This window comes from Hylaeus anthracinus, unplaced genomic scaffold, assembly GCF_026225885.1.
Source record: "Hylaeus anthracinus isolate JK02 unplaced genomic scaffold, UHH_iyHylAnth1.0_haploid 11982, whole genome shotgun sequence".
Lineage (NCBI taxonomy): Eukaryota > Metazoa > Arthropoda > Insecta > Hymenoptera > Colletidae > Hylaeus > Hylaeus anthracinus.
The window spans coordinates 12600578-12618255 of NW_026534330.1; the positions used below are offsets into that span (position 1 = coordinate 12600578).

General features: G+C 40.5%; 2 protein-coding genes across 5 annotated transcripts in view; one reads left to right on the forward strand and one right to left on the reverse strand.

The window, feature by feature from the left end:
• The window catches only part of LOC128886369 (tudor domain-containing protein 6), a 229245-nt gene that overhangs the window by 160033 nt on the left and 51534 nt on the right, over nt 1-17678 (reverse strand). The window lies entirely within an intron of this gene.
• Nucleotides 1-17678, forward strand: part of LOC128886392 (uncharacterized) — an 83891-nt gene that overhangs the window by 16711 nt on the left and 49502 nt on the right. The window contains exon 1 of one of the 3 annotated variants that reach the window (XM_054141254.1): nt 12323-12598. The exons of 1 other annotated variant lie outside the window; for it this stretch is intronic. In XM_054141254.1, the coding sequence (XP_053997229.1) occupies nt 12544-12598 (55 nt within the window). In that variant the 5' untranslated portion in view covers nt 12323-12543. Of the gene's footprint in view, nt 1-12322; nt 12599-14218; nt 15058-17678 lie in introns of those variants that run through there. One more of the 3 variants, XM_054141256.1, reaches the window with a different exon arrangement.

A 17678-nucleotide genomic window follows, 5' to 3' on the forward strand; every position in this document is an offset into this window, starting at 1 on the left:
ACAGGCCTCTATCCGCGTATTTAATAAATACCGATGGTATCTGCGGTATACGGGTTACATCTCATCGGAAAGAGTTGTTGACGTACTCAGGTCGATCAATCTCGATGAAGATCACAGTTTATTATGGGCCATGTGGGCCACGAACACGACCTTCCACGTCTAAAAAGGATTCAGAATGAAGATACTTATGCAGCGGGGAGAATTTCAGATTAAGAATACGCAAAGGTGATCAACTGTTTGCGGATAAAACAGTATTTCAGTACAGATTAACTTTAGATACATTGTTCGTTGATAAATTACCACTAAACCTACCTGAATTTATTTCCAAATATTTCTACCGAGATGGATCGAAGACTAGCCTTAACGACACCTTTTTCAATTAAGTGCTAAAACATTTTACGTTGAACTAAATTGAATAATACACGAAACAAATGTATATAATTCATATACCGAATACAAGAACTGTACATAAAAATTTGAAAACGATCATTTGACCTGTCGTGGTAGATTCGGTGTTAAATTACACATCTTTATGTGTCAGTTTTACTTCCAACTATATTTGCATAGCTTCCAATCTTTATTTTCCCTCAAAGCAGATCCATAGATCAAAACGTACAGACGAAGAAGATCTCTTGGTCTATCATTTTGTATTATCCCGAAGTCCAACAATTTTATTCATTTCATTCATTTTATTCCCACAGATCCTTCGTACGTGCAACGTCCCCGGAGAGATTATTATTCTTGGTACTCTATTCGTGGATCGTTTTACAAATCGCGGTAAGGAGATATCCACGGAAGCCACGCGGCGCGGATGATATTACTTTCCATCGAATCGGGACAATGGAGCTAATTTATTCGCACGCACACACGCGCGGACGCTCGACTCTGGTACCTGTGCAAAGCATACTCAAACGAGGAAGACATAATTCGAACAGTCGCGCCGGGGGCGTCGAACGAGACATTCACCTAACGAATGCAACAACCACTTGTGCTCCACGGTACTTTCTTTTCATGTCTTGATCCAGAGACTTGAATAACGGCGCAAGCGTGCGAGACCTAACGGGGGGAACCGAATTATGTGCATGCGAAATTTGTTTAAGGGGTTACGAAGGAGAAAAGGAAGGAGAAAGAGAAAAACTGAAAATTGAATTTTTAGCAGAGTTGTATACAGAACCGTACGTGTTAATACTCACGTACTAATAGAAAATATTTGACTTTTTAATTTCAGATAAAGCTATCACGAGTTATCCTGATTACCGCGAGGATAATGTTTTCTAAAGGATCTCTGAAAGCAGCTCTTCTTTTTTAATATTTCTTGATGAAAAATTTGTGAAATATTGTTCAAATGTTACTCTTTCGAACAATATGAAATAATACAAATCATTTAGTTTGTTCGAAAAAATTGATAGAAAATGTGCTTTCTTTTTAGTCCTCGAAACCTATGTAACCCCTTAAGGAAACGTATTGAACTCTAAGTTCTCTTTTAAATTTGAATTTCTGCTATATTTGAAAGATTTGTTTATATATTTCCTATCGTTACAATATTATTCAAAAAATGGTTAAAGTTCTCAAGAAATTCTCAGATCAGGTAATCCTAAAATAAAAGAAGAATAAATGCTGAAGCTCTGGACCTGAAGTGACGTAACGGATTCAACTATTTAGGTCAAAGGCAGGTATATCATTCCCAGGATTAATATTCTGCGAACCTGCGTGATGTCAGAACTCAAAACCTGAAATCCTACCAACAGTATGCAAATACAGAGGAGCAAGGGAGTAAATAATCTATAGTTCAACCAATTAAATGAATTCCAGGAAAGAAAACAGCCAAAGTGTAGGTTAACCTGCACCAGGACAAGGATAAATAACTTCCAAAGAACTATAATTAGTTACCAAGTGCTGTTTTACAGCCCATTCGATCGAGGATCCTCGAATTCCGTCCCGAGACACTCGATAGCCTTGAACTTTTATTGTCGATCCCTCAACTCGATAAGCTAATGTCTCCTCCCAGCTATTAATTTTTTGAAATGTAAGAAAAAAGTAACGGAGAACGTCGTGAAAGTGTGAAATTCGCTGGACTGGTGCCGCGTGGAAGAAATTCCGCGATGAATAGGAAATACCCGGCGTTTCCGGCTTCGCTGTGCGCCAATGGAAACGTCTCGATACGATTTCTCGGTTGACGGTGCTCGCTGGTATTCTATAACTCCAAAAAGGTTTCAGACTGAGAAAGAAACCTTAACGGGCTGCGTGTGGCGGTAAAATTGGGAAACAACGCTGTACTTTCGTGGACGGTGGTGCCACGCATAGTTTCGCGGGTCTTCGACGTTGTTCCTATTGGAAAACCACTTGGCTTCTTATGTAAACCAGTGCGTTGTTCCAAGGAGAAACGAACGAAATTGCAACGCGAGAGGGTTAGAAGTTTTAACAAACTGTGGAATGTAGAGGAAGAAATGTGAACATAGGTTCGAAATTACTTTCCCTTGAAGGTGATGTAAAATGGACCTTCTGAAGTTACTTGGGACTCGCGACAATATTTTATTTTATAATTGTCTGGAAAGCTTGGAGTAATATCTAAACCTTCAGATATCTAACCCTTCAATATCGAACCCATTTTTTTATCGAAAGCTATTAGCAAGGCGAAGACAATGGAATTTCTGGAAATTAAAAATATTCCTGTGTGTAGAAAAATGTATAAATGGTTCGAGAGGACCTGTGAATTATAATACAATATATTATTGCATTATACAATGACAGCTTATAAATGAAAGTCTGACGAAACATGGTATCGCTAATTACGAGTGTAGTATCCTTCAAAAGAATCGAATGCAACCATCATGCTCGCGCAGCGCGTTTATTCGTTATATTTTACTTGCGACAAACGCTTCCTGTTTGCGCAATTTCTACCACAACTTCACAGTCTACCGACTTTTCCTTCGCAGAAATACCTACGGCACGCACCTTCTGTGTCAGGCATCGCTGATTTTTATTAATATTGTATCAGACGTTTCATGTCACAGATATCTCTTATTTCGTGGAATGAATCAGGTGCTTCCGAGGAACTCGTACCTATTGGATCAGACACTTGACAAATGGAGAATCATTTTGGTATCTGATTTAAATTCGTAATTAAGTGTGTTCGTTAAAAGTGTTGGATATCCGACCGGTATCATCTACTTTCTCTTCGAAAAGAACTGAAATACTTGTCAAGGTGATTTACGCTTGTCGAGTTGTGTACCGCTGTCCTATATTATATTAAGAAAAAGTTTAAGAGTGGGACTAAATTGCAGCGAGACAAAACTTCTACTTATTCCATATGATGAACCCGGAATACAATGTTTAATACTGAAACAATTTCCCATAAAACGAGTAATGCTCTCCATTACTGCAGGGAGCTGTAAAGAATGATATCCACGACGAGATCTGTCCTAGTTATTATTCTCTTTGGCCGTACCCTTTTATTTATATATCAAGCAATATTTTTTTTTATATTTTCTTCGTCATCACTCACATACTCATTTTACATAACAGGAATCGCCTAATCGAGTCGCAGGGTCGCAGAAACAAGTAACCAGTACACACCTGTTGGTAATCCCATCGTTACGGTCGTGTATCTTCCAGTAAGTACGAGACCGAGCTACTTTCACCATACCTTAAAGTCCAATTCTATAGTTTTCAAGGCTAAACCGGCGTCCATAACCGCCAGACGAATCGCCGACCGAATTTCATGGCTTTCTATCCACCTGGGTAGAATCCTATTCGAACAATTGCTGCCAACTAAAATCAACCTATCCAGGTCAGAATTTTGTTCCGTTATATGCACGGTGGAATGAGTTCCACCCATTTCGTTCAGAACTCTCATAACATCTAAATATACACCCATGGTCTTCGCGTGCACCTTTAGGACGTTCTCGTCGAACCGAACAATCGACACCGCTTTCGAGCGGAAACCATGTTCGCACGCCCAACTCAATAGGGCAATAAGTGCAACAATGCCACTGTTCGGAGCAAACAATACTTGTTTCGTTCATCCAATGCACTTGTCGGTACCTTATTAAATTTCTTACGTAAAATTTCTTATGGTATGCGAGAGATATTCCAACGTATCATCGTGCTGGTAATTTCACGCGTTTTGCAACGAGTCGCGTTAAAAAGAAAATGATGAAAATTAAAATATAGGTCAAATTACTACTACGTGTACAAATATTTACTCGAGACCTGATTTATTTCTATTACTCGGCAGGAACATATTCGCAAAGATAAATGTGCTTTTTGTAACCCTGACGTCGAAGCTTTTAAAGCATGCCTCTCAATCAATTTTCCTTTCGTGTTTACCCACGTCTTGAACTTCTTCATTCATTCTGTACCGTAGTTATGAATTACGTAAACGCTCCAACTGTCACGACCGTATGAAATATTAATTTATTCACGGCGAATACCATTAACAACTCCGTACGTCGTGTCGCGGAGGTTTATATTAACGTCCGAGCATAGATCATCGATCCAGCAGCGATACGAAAGGTTTCGACGTATTCGAAGCGTTCAACTCGCTGGCCGAGCAGTAATTTATTTTACACCGATTCTTTCGTTGCGTATGAAAATTCATTAAGCTATTAGTCGGTAATCGGCTTTCGAAATTCCCGCCCTTTGATCCGATTATGTAGCGATTACACAGTTTTTCGAGCCGTGCCCCGTTTGCGAGTTAAGACTAAAAATTTATTCGCGTCAGAGAGGAAATATCCAGGAATCGGCCATTTTCTTCGCGTTATCAATATTATAACAGTGTTACTCCTGAATGAACGAACTTTCAACGCGTCAACTTTTCAGCGGGTTTATTATAAGGGGCGTTTCGAAAAGGGCAGCGCGACAGAGGGGAATTTTTCGCGAAAAAGATAAATCGAAAATGGGAAACGACACTTTTCTGCGCGAGCTTCCATATTTGGAAAGATCGATTTTGCATATTCATGGGGGAACGCTGGTTTTTAATGGATCTCGTTCCAGAATTCTTTCGCATTTGTACGCGATGCACGGACAGCATACTTTACCAACAAAAATATTATTTTCTAACCACAAATCGATGGATTTGAAAAATTAAATTAATTCGTGATAATACAAATTTTTAATTGAATTTTTAAATCAAAACTCTATGGTCTGACAGGGTATCTTGTACTAATTCGAAATCAGTTGTTACATTAATAAAAAAATGTCTGTGCGTAGGATCCTTTCATTTTCATAAATACCTCTTTTTAGACATAAAGAGGAACAGTGGAATATATACAAAAATTCAAATTAGTATGCGTCGTCTACCAGCGTGACTTTTTAACAACTTTTTTCCTTAAACGACTACACCCAAACGTATCTATCCCGTGAATATATGTATTTTGCCGCGCACGCCTACTCCATCTTAGTCACTTTCTCCACCGAAAAGGTTTGCCGCCGTTGATTAATGTTCGAATGAAGATTATTCTCCCGGGAGCACGCCATTCTTTTCTCGTCGTTATAGTTCGTGTCATTAGCGCGTGCAACGCAATGCATCACTCCGGCCAAATACGGGACCCTAGCACGCATTCGCAATTTCTTACGTCAAGCAGGGCTTTGTTGGACCCGAGACTTCCCACGTGTAATCCTGATCCGCGGAGATTGCGCAAAAACTTAATCTCTGTCGTTGCGTTACATTTTTCCTCCGATTTTCCGCGGAACCAACCTTCGAAACATCGAATCAAAGGCCCCGAAGAGTCCTCGACGAATACTCTAAGAAAAGGAGAGTAGTTCAGAGTTCTTTGTTTACTCCTTTGATTACTATTTGTATACACTTTATATTTTTTGCAATGTTGAGGACAAACTCGAAAGAAAAAAACGACAATTCGACCTGCAGTGTACCGTAAAAACTTTCCAACAAATTTATAACTCGATACCTCGGTAAAAACGTTTAGGAACTGCCTTTAATTTTCGTAAATGCGATATTACTTCTCCGTCGCGGATTCCAGAATGGGTAGACAGCCAGCTCATCATCGAAAAGTTAATAACTAACGGTCGTTTGAAAACATTAATGCTCTTCGAAATTCAGCCGAGAAATCCCTCTCGTCCTCCCGTTAGACGTCTCGCGAGCGAACTTGTTTCATGAGAAAAGTTTCAAATTCCGAGCGGCAGTCTTCAGTAATTTGTCTCCACTCGCTGAATACCTAATAATATATCCACGCCTGCAATTCGAGAGACTTTGATTTCGGGAGTGTACAGAAACTCTCGATGAAAGATTTCCGAGACAGAGAACAGCGGCACCTCAACTTGTTTCTACGGATGGATCAACGCCTTCGAACAACCTTGCTGAATGGAACGGCGCGGGGAATGCAGGCTGCGCGCGGATTATTCGTGAAAAAGACACGTAGAAATAGCAGAATTACATTTTTAGGTGAAGTTCCTAAGAAAAAGCTGAAAGTTATAAGTAGACTCCGGATCTTTATGCAAAATAAAATCTTCGCGAACGTGCCTACAAAAATTGAACCCAAATAAGATTTTAGGTTATTCTGTATATAACATGAATATTATATTTTATATCATATTATAACATGAACTTTACTTTCAATCTTTTTTATATTCTTGCATATTGCTTGCATTTTGTAGATTCTTGCACATTCAAATTTCCTATAAATGCATAAAGATCCGCAGTCTAGTTATAAGTATTCTTATGTCGTTCTCGATGTTCAGTTTATTTTACTCAAAGGAATTAATGATTTCTTGATGCACATATAGACTGATAATGCCCATAATAAACAAAAGTTAGTCAAATTAAAAGCTCCTCTTTCTTATGGTAGATTCTTAGTGAAAAAACGAGGTGAAAAGTCCTTAACAATTTTGCAGTCTAAAGCTTCGATCCTCAGATACAATCAAATGAAGTTTGTTGGTGCAAGTCCCAGTGCGCGCTAGGGAAATCCCAGTCAGCTAATCGCGCGCCTGCGTATGGGTCCACGCGCAAACTTTAACTGGTCGTATCTCCGCAACGAAGCCACCGATCGCAAAATGGAAAAGGACCTTTCGATCCGTATCAATTCCTTTATTCCTATTTCGTCAAAAGTAAGCTCGTACTATGTACATCGTGGAACAGACTGTATCTAGCGTTGCCAGACGAGAAATGAAAGTTCAATGGTAATGTAAGAATGCGTGACGCAATGTGCATTCGTCTGGGGAGCCCTTTAGCGGAACTGGGTCGACTACAATATTCACTCTTATCCTCTGTCTCCCTCTTCCTGAACATTTTGAAACGAAGCACACATAGAGCTCGAACTCGAACAATAAAACCTGATAACGCTCGGTTCAACCGTGTTCCTCCTGTTTTCCTCGCGGTTTTTTATGCGAACGACGACGTCCTATTGCTGCTCGTTCCGGCTTCGATATGTGCGCCGCGCTTCGGCGTGCATAGATTTCTGGAAGGCCAGTGGATTATTATGTAAAAGACAGAAGGTCGCTAGCGTCCGATTTTCCTTCTGGTTTGAGGTTTCTAAACCCGTTGGCCTACTATCGGTCGATTTTCTTACGTAACGCGGCAATTAGAAATTTCTGTATCTGACGGGAGTAAAAATTGTTAAATGCTACGAATGGAAATTTAGAGTCGTTACGCGAGTAATTAAAATTCTAACGGGATGATAGATTGGAGAGCGAAGCTATGAACTTTCCTATTTGAGTCGTGTAGATTTCATTAGCAATTATAGCGTTTCGATCAGAAGGGCCTACCCTGAGGAACGAAAGCAGCAACGTCGAGTGCAAATAAAATTTAATGACGCGAATTAGGTATGCGAGCGTTGGAAAAACAAATGAATCCTGAATCCTCGACGGTCTTCGAAGTCACTGACCGACTGAACTCGTCTCGAGGACATCCGTCAGACGCTTACGTCGCAAAAACGGAAATTAGTCGCAAATAGGCGCGAGCGAACGCGTAAAAAAGCTTTTCGTGGAAGACGATTACTGTCCCAAGCCGGTGATGGGTTCGTTATCATCGCTATTTTTTCAGCAGGGATATCCGAGATTAAACTCTACCGAGAATTTCCATTCGTAATGAAAGCACAAAAAACTACGCGAATGACCATCCGCTCAGGAACTATTTATGTTACGCTGTGGGAATTGTCCGCGGCCGCGTCGATGTTGTGAATAATAAAAACGCCACCGGTTGGCTATTTTCTATGCGCTTTCCAAATCCCCCCCCCCCCTTCCCCCTCACCCCTCGTTGAATTACCGACGCGCGTTTATAATTCGACAAACCAACCATTGATTATTAAACAATGGTACGGTCTGGCACAAGCTTGCGTTTAATTATCTTTATTAAACGTGTCGACCACACGTTTGAGTCCTATTCGATAGAATATGATATAATTTCGATCTACAAAGACGAGGAATAATTTGGACAAATTTGATAGTAAACGCAGAGTAGAAAATGAAGACAATCGAAAAGTGAATCGCAAGAGAAAAGAAACTTGTTTATGAATCATTGATAAATAGAATGTACTAGAATACTTAGAAAGTAATTTTTAATCGAGTGATAGGACTGATGTGTTAATTTAATTTTAGTTGTAACGAGTGTTAGAGATTGAAACTGTTAATATATTACTGGACTCTTATTATTTTTACCGCCTGATGGCCGAGTATCGCGTGGCTCGCATGTATAATATTTGGAATGTGCATTTAACACGTTGTGTAATGAAATGACCAGCGATGCAAGTTTCCATCAAACGAAAGGTTCGTTGAATCGAAAGCTTTTGAATCCAACGTTTTATAAATATTGGATTATTGTTACAGGCTGGGAAACATCGGTGATATTTAATTCCGTTCATCTCGCGAATCGTCGATGATATTTAAAATAATTGATATAAGCGTACAACGACTCATTAAAATGTACTCCTAACAAATACGCTGCTCGCCTACGGTATAACATAATTTAATATTTCAAATAATTAAAGATATCTTAATGACTGAGTCAGTAGACTCAAATTATCGTGCATTTATAGCAGCAATTTATCATTCTGAAACACTTGCTTGATACTTGTAATTACTGTTTACACGAAGCAGCCACTGTTAACACCTCTAATTGTAAAATACCGAATATTAACGTTCGCCGCTATCAAAGAGCCTCGAACAAGTGTCTCTGATTAATTATTTCTTATGATCACGGTGAAAATTTATTGATCCGCGTACAATTATTGTGCCGGTATAGACAAGCGGACTAATAATTTATACATTCGCGTTTATTGAATTTGTCGAGCACGTTAAATTAGCTCCGTTAATTAATTGGAACGACGAAGGAATAAAATTTGCAATAACACTGAACGCGATAATTCCCTCCAGGCTCGAAAAACAATACGGGAGACATAAAGTATCACAGTCGCGATCGCCTAACTATTTAGAGATACGAAATTAAGTCAAAAGGGACTTCGTTACGGTTATTAATATAATATTCGGTTATCTATAACGATAAATAATCATTTACGGCGTTAACTGCGACCAATTGCGAATGCGCGTAATTTTCTCTTTGTAATTTCCACCGAATTCATTATACATTCTCGTTTCATCGCGCGGAATTATCTACAAGTCATTTTGAATCAACAGAGAAGTAATTATTAAACTTCGTTCAGCGCCTGTCGGGGCGAAATCCATTAACACGGAATTCATTTCAAAATTACAGCGAAACGTTTGCGATCGGAGACTGTCTGGGGTCAAAATTATGGCCGTTTTAAAATAAGAAGTAAAGGAACTGTGTTCAGAGTTGCTTTAAAATACGAAGCAAGCGGGTTCGGCGCGAATAGTTTACCTTTGAATTCGTTGCAATTAAAATAAGAAATTGTCAAGGAAATTATGTTCGAATGCAGAGTTCATAATTAAATGTGGAACTCTCGGCTGCGGAATGAATTTATTTCAGTCGGAGTGCACGGAGCCTGAAACGTATACCAAATAATGAAAGCAAATAATTTCGAGTAACTACGTAACGTTCGTACGTGACAACATTAGCATTCAAAAATTTCTAATTAGCATTCCTGCGTTACACCGTAGAACCGCTTCCATTATCAAATTTCTATCCAGATATAGGACGTAGCTAAAACGATCCAAAGTAAATGTTTCCCGTCCGCTTTATAATCTCGACGGAGAACTTAATTGCAAATGTTTCTGACGCTGAACATATTTGTTTACCCCGCGTGCTCGAAAGTTACAAAATTGTCTCCGTTCCATCCCTGGCGGAAATAATATTATACAAACTGCGATTAGAGATGTAAATTCTAACGTTTGTAATTGGGAATTTAAATTAAATTTCGTTCTGGAAATAGTTGCAGAAATATTCGTGAAAGAATAAAAATTTTTAAATATTTCTATGCGTGTCTATGTCTCTTCGTAAATTTAATAATGGATTATCTTTACCGGTGTATTTTCGAATACATTTGTTTCGCGATAAGAGACCTGGCACTTAAGTAAATGCAACGTATAGAACTGAGACATCGATTGAAATAAATTGAAAGAATAATACGATAATGAATATGTTAAAACAGAAAAGGTTTTATATATTTAATATCGTGTGTAATTTGTAATGGGAATACCTCAGAATTCTCGATTCGTCCCGATCGAAATGAATTTTGCGACTAAATGATGTCACGTGCAAAAAAAAAAGAAGCTGAAGCAGGATGTAAGAGAGGAGCGTTCACTTGAAATCTCGCAGAGGCGTTCGCTCGGTGGCTCTTTGAGCTACGTTAATGCGCGGATAAGTAAATAAATGAACAAGCGACGAAAGGAAGAAGAAAAAAAGTGGAAATGGTTGAAGGGTACAACCGGTTTAATTAAAAGCGTGTAATTAATCGTAATTAATGCTAGTAGTTCTCTTTTCGAGGTGGCATGACGTTTCGCGAGACACGGCTCAATGGGTAAACGAATTAACGCCAACGACGAGAATAAAGATGACGAGCTGTCGCTGGAAACGGCTGCTATACAAGACACTCCGGCTTGTTTGTTTTTATATTAAACGTTAACTTAATATTACGTGTTAAATTAACGAAGTCAAACGGTTCGCGTTCTAAATTTTTTTCTTCCCGTTTCACTCGCGACACGGTAGATGGGATATAATTTCGTGCCGTTTCCAGACAGATCTGCAGAGTAACAGGATCCGTTTTTGTCCGAGTGATAACTCGTTTCTCGAAGCGTGTCGGCTACTATTCCGACGAAAAATGGGATGTGTTCAAATTATGGAAAGTGGTCGGATCACTTTCCAATTCGATCGACTACCAAAAGCTGTCGATTTAGCTTCGCGTTTAATCCCTCAGGCGCGACGGGTCTCTCGAGTTACTAGTTGTTGATATTTAAGTGAATTTTAATAGAGTTACGTCACAGAGAATATAGAAAATACGATTTCTATAGTCTCTATTTTCTATAGTTTCTATTTTGTGTGTTTCTTTCTGTTTTCAGATTTTATATAAAATGGAGTTGTATCGTAGTCGAAGTAATATTATTGGATTAAATAATAAACGTTAAGTTACTTACGGTTGATGGTTTGTTCAGTGGCTGAAAACGGTACATACCTGAAGAGAGAAAACTGTGACATAAAGATTCGTAATAATTAATAATAAAAATTAATAAGGAAACAAATATTTGGGATGGTCATAAATAGAATTTGAGAAACAATAATAATGTTTTTGATGTCTCGTCGTGTAATTTACTAATGTTGGTACTCAGGAAGATAATAGAAATGTGTTGCCATTTATCAGGATCTACTCAAGATGTAAAAATAGATCAGAAAAGTCCTTTACCATTTTTAAATATGACGCTTCTTTGCCTAGATACAAGCAATTAAAGTTCATTCATGTGATATCTTGGTGCACGCTATCGTATATTCGCAGCTGCGCATGCGTGCAACAACTGACCAGTCGTTCGCACGCGCGCAAACTTCAACTGCATATATTTCAATAACGAAACCTCGAACTGCAAAACGGCACAGAACTTTTTGATTCATAATAATGGACCGGATACAAGGCCTTCGAAAGCATTTCTTCGACTCCAAAGGGGTCACGGAAAACTTCTTATTTTCGTTGAAGTGTCTTACTACTTTGTTACGGTCTACGTCATTTGTGAGCAAGGAAATACGAACTCCAATGTTACAAGCGTGACGCAATGCCTGATGAACTCTAATTGTATCGCTCTACAAAGAGAAGAGCATCCTAACCGGAAGCAGATCCGATCAGTTCGAAGGCAGTCGCGGTTCTGAGCGTCGGATGTAAGGGTGCGTCCGCCTACCGCTTCCTTTCCTTCTTCCCACCATACCGCGGGCGAAGGGAACCCTGGCGACGGGCCACGAGGTCTCTCTCGTGGCAAAAACAAAAGTCGACGAACGTACGATACGTTCTGCTTCAAGTGTCGGGAATACTAGCGGCGGCGTGCCAATGGAAACCGTCAGTTTCCGCGTGGACTTCGGCACGTCGAGTACGCCGGCACCGTGTGTCCTCTTTCGTTTACGCGGCTCTCGACGGTCTCGTCGGTGGTTCGGCTGAGTGTGCATCGAATTCTGCTCCCGTGGATCCCGGGAAAATGCGCTCCACGAGAGTCCACGTGTGCCTCGTTTGCGTGCTGCTTAGCGTTCTGGGTGAGTAAGCGCGTGAATATTTCTTGAGGGAAACTCAGCGACGAGGATTTATTGGAAAGGTGTTGTCAAGTGTTTGTAAGAGTTAGAGTTCGTTAGGCGTTCGAGACAGGTAGAGGAAGAGGTAAATCACAGGAAACTTGCTTGGATCGAGTGGAATGTGGTGTGATTTCAACAGTGTATTGGTTGGAGGAGGTGCAAAGCTCGAGAAATGATATTTGTTTACGTGCTTTCTGGTTGAGCTTTTAAAACGGATGCAGCGACCTTGGCTGGAGGTCAGTCTAGGTCACTAAAGGGCAACTACGATAGGGAATAGTTCTTAATTGCAAACCACGTATCGGATATTTGTTTACATGAGGAAACACACGAAGTATTCTCCATCGACAACTTGGAGAACAAGAAATTGTAATACACGCCAGCAATACATATAAGTTTGAAGTACATAACGCAAGGAACATTAGAATGAGAATTATCTTTCACAGAACAACGAAGTGCGTAAGTATTAACAATGTAACTCGTACATTTGCCCCTACATCAGCAGACGAGTGAAACTCGCCTCTTCTTATCGAAATGAATAAGGCATAGCGCGCTCACCGCGACGTGGCGCATCGCGGCGCCTCATTATCCTAATGGAGACATCGCGTCGTTAACGCGAACCGCTCGAGCGGGCTTCTAGGAGGCGAGAAGCCAATTTAAAAAAAAAAAGAAAAAAAAGTCCGGGAAGCGGTGCAGGTGTAAACCGATCGAGAGCACGTGGCTACGAATGCGAAACGCACCACTCCAAATGGCGCTAAACGTGGTCCCAGGACGGTGTAAACGCGTATTCCCTGGCACGTGCCGCTATGATCCCGTGGGAATCGACGCGGACTGGTTAAGTGCGACCGCTATTTCCGTACGAAAGTACAGTGCGAAAATTGCGGTGCAACAGGATGGTCCAGCGTTCGCAAATAGCAGGGGGAAGAGTGCTACGCGTGCATCGTTTTTTTTTTTGTTTTTTGTTTTCTTTAAAGCAACGAAATGGAAAAACTTTCCATACTGAGCAGAAACGGGGGAAAAATCGTCGCCTGGATGCAAAATTCGAGTAAAAATCACGCGTTTAAAATTAAATGAAACGTAGAATAGAATATTTTTTAATGAGAAAATGGCGATTCAAAGAAACTTCAACACGTTGATTGGCAAGACTGATTCACACCTTTCTTCTAGCATCTTTATTCCTACTTACTAATGAAAATTGTAACAACATTCTACAAGCGATGAAGACGCTACTTAAAATTTTGTAATATAATCGAGTTCCGATAGATTCAAATTTTTTTTGTTTGCGTTTCCGGCGTTATGCATCGATACATATTCAGCGCATGAAAAATACAAAGCTTGAAACTCGGTTTCCTGGCGAAACTTCGCGCAGTAGCGAATTTTCGTCATTATTATTTATGGCGAGCACTATGTGCGAAATTTTAGACGAATCGGTGACGAAACAGACGCGAGTGACGCGACTGACACATTTACATATCGAAGTTACTCCAACAAATTCCATACAATGTAATTCTTGAAACGCATATATGATCAATGCTATTAAAAAACGTATAAACAAAATCTAGTTTGCTACTGCCCCGACTTCTTGGGTTAAATCATTTTTTAAATTTGCTCTAAATGGTACACGAACGACTGATAGGTACTGACTCGAAGAAAATGGATTTTCAATCTTGGAAAATTCCGCTAATGCCGTCAGACTTGGCTCTTGGGTTCAGTACGAAGGATGAAGTATGAAGGAAAAGTCCTACGATAACCTACCTCGATATTACTTAAGGAAAATTTCTTTGGACTGCTTCTTGACGCTTCCACTCTTACAGTAAATAAAATTACAGTAGAAACTTGAATTTTGTCGCGTTCTGACTAGATAGGGAGCAGATGCGAAATTATAGGATCCTCCGTAAGAATTCCAGGAGCGAATATTTTACCGTAGCGACCTCCGCAACGAAACATTCGGTACACAGAAGTGTCCAGAGGTGCACGGGGCACGGAATTAACGTCGTTACGTTTTACTACCGCCTCGTCTGCAGAAACTGATTCGTTGTAAGGAGAAAAACGAGCGGGGACAGCACGTAACACGGCGAAACACCGTCGCACGGCGTTTCACGATCGCCAGGGAGGGAGGAAATCGTTTCTACAGGAAATAGGGGCGCAAACCGTGGCCGGAGGACGGGGGTCTGGCGCAGGAGGGAGGCAAATAGAGCTTTTCGAAGACCTTTGTCAGCGTTTAGTACTCAGACGACCGTAAGAATTTTGCGCTCCCGTCGCGCGTTGCGCCCCGCACGGTTTAATGACTATGCACATGTTTTTCACGTAAATTGCCTGCGCCCTGAACGTTCGTCGACGTCAACTCGTCTGGAGCGTTGCTCGCGCACTCCAAAATAGTTGCATGCAAGATTATTGGAGCTACGAGCGACTCGTGGGAAAACGCGGTATGTATAATACTTTGTTTTTCTTTAATTTATGCTGCTCGACGTGGAAAGATGTATAATTCGAAGGGTAATCTGTGCAGGCGATTAGATTGGGCTACGCGTCAGATCTTTTGTATACCGATGGAAGCAATCTAGAAGACGGTTGCAATCATTTACTTTCTGCGTTCGAACTTTACGCAATAACTTAGTATTTCTTTATTGTCAGCAATGATAATAATTTAAAACGATTTAAATATAACAGAAATTGTATTCTTCGAAGTTTCGAGAACATCTGGTGAGTTTAACCTCTTGCCCTACGATTTATTGTGGAACCATGGGTCCCATAGTCAGGTATAAAGTCTCTTGTGCACGTTCATACGACGTGTCTGACTCGTGCTTTTCATGTTCGACTCAAATTTCTTATCACGTATCTCACACGTTGTTATAGGCTCTTCATTTTTAATGTTACGCAGCTGGCCACGATTTGATCTATCTGATGCTCTAACGTTACAATCGAAACTATTTATTTCTACGTCATCAAAGAAATACGTTTCGCGTCGTGAAAGTACCTCGAACAAATACCAAAAATCTCAAATCGAAATCTCGTAGCCCGCTCGATAAATTCTCGCCTACTTACGTTTGTATCTAGAGAAAATCGACCTCCCCTTGGAACAGCGAGTGCCTCGAATGATCGGACCGCGTTCCCGTCTCGATATCGACTGGAACGAATCGCGCGTGTTTCGAAATTCGCGAAACCCTGGGAAAAATTCCGCGGGAAAATTTGCCGTCGAGCCGCGGCGTCCTCTAATTTGCATCTACTTGCGGACTTAATGATCGGAGACGCGCGTTGTTTGTACGGATTCGTAGTACCTGTGGGGCCGGCGCGTAATGAAATTCGAGAGGAAAATCAGCGTGAACAGGCGGCGGCGCGCGCGCGCGTACGCGGAGTCGAGAGGCCGACGTTTCGAACGTGACGTGGCGAGTCCCATCATTTTATGCAAATAAAAGCGAAGAACGCTTGATTTCCCTTGGTGTTCACAGCCGACGACGACGACGACGTCGACGTCGTTCGGTTGCACGCCAGATGTTGACCGGAAACACGACCGTGTTCGACTGCCATTCGGATTATCCGCTTAATGGGAAGAGGATACACGGAACTCGCGCCCCTCCTCGTTGCAAAAAAATGCTTGGAAATTGCGGGACCAACTTTATTTCGCGCTCCCTTTTTTTTTTAGGGGAGATATACTGGTGCACCGTTGTTCCAGATTATTTTTTTAAAAATTAGATTCGAACGTTGAATTTGTGAGGGAAGAATTATTTACGAAGTTGGCATTCGGAAACAAATTACGAACAAGAAATAGAAGGTGAGGTGTTAATTTGTCGACGTGGTTCAATAAGAATTAGAATTTTAGATATAAAGTGAAATGACTAAGTATCTAAGTATTGAATCGAATAAATTGATCCATTCGTTTATCCCTAATTTTTACCAATTTCTATTTTGGGACACGCAGGGCAAAATTCGGAAGTCATCAAATCTAACTCTCCTATACCAGAAGAAAATTTGTATGGACCTCTGTTCGTTTACTCCTGTCGTTACACGTTATGGCAGGTTGCGATCATCCCACCGATTTTCAGTGCCACGAATACAGTATCGTGTTCCAAATCTCGCGTAACTTCGCTCCACCCACACAGAATGTACGTAAAGGCGTAATTTAAATGCAAAGAGTCAGGTAGTGCAGTCGTCTGCAGTTCGTAGTAGTCAATGGCAATAACGCTAGAGTAACGCAAGACTGTGTAGATTACGTAACACTCAGGCTCAGATTTGCAGACTTCAGTGTTACAAGTTATACGACCATGTGCAATCATTTTTTAAGGATCTATATAGACATTAGAGCTACATAGACCTTTTCCTGGAAAATAACTAAGGGAAACTTTAGTCGATCAAGACTTCGTGGAGGCTATGAAACAGGTCCTCTTTATCCATCAATCTTTCTGTGGGTCAAACAGACTGTTTAAATGTCGACGACGTGCTCTTGTCGTCATCTATCACCGGTTACCGCTGACGCAGTTTTACTTTTATAAAGTACTTCGCTACCACTTGAACATTCTGATGCAGAAAACTTTTAAAATACCTTCGTAGGTGCACACATGTGTTTTCTTGGTATATGTTTCTGATTCTTGTAAAGCAAGTTATTATCACTTAGTCGATGAACATCTTCATCGACGCGCATATAGAAATATATACATGATGACATGCAGGAATCGTCATTGAAATTGCTCCGTCATAAATGATACACTAATGGTGGATAAATGGTTTCATCGCAAATCATGTTTTTTTGAAAGTAAATCTCAGGTGGCTACTCTCCATGCAAACTGTGTCATTTCTAGAACGATGCCCAATAATACTGCTAACCTCGTTTATATCTGCGGACGAATAAATGAATTAATAAAAATATTTATGGAGAAACAGAACGTGCCACGAATCATACAACAAGCAACAACGTTCCAAGCCGTGAGACAGATTTGCTCCGTTTCTAAAAGTCATTAACGGAGCCATCCATCACAGTCTAAAAATGTCCAGAATCACAGATGAAATTATAAGATTTAGCAACCGCTATCGTACATCAGAATCATCTTGCTTC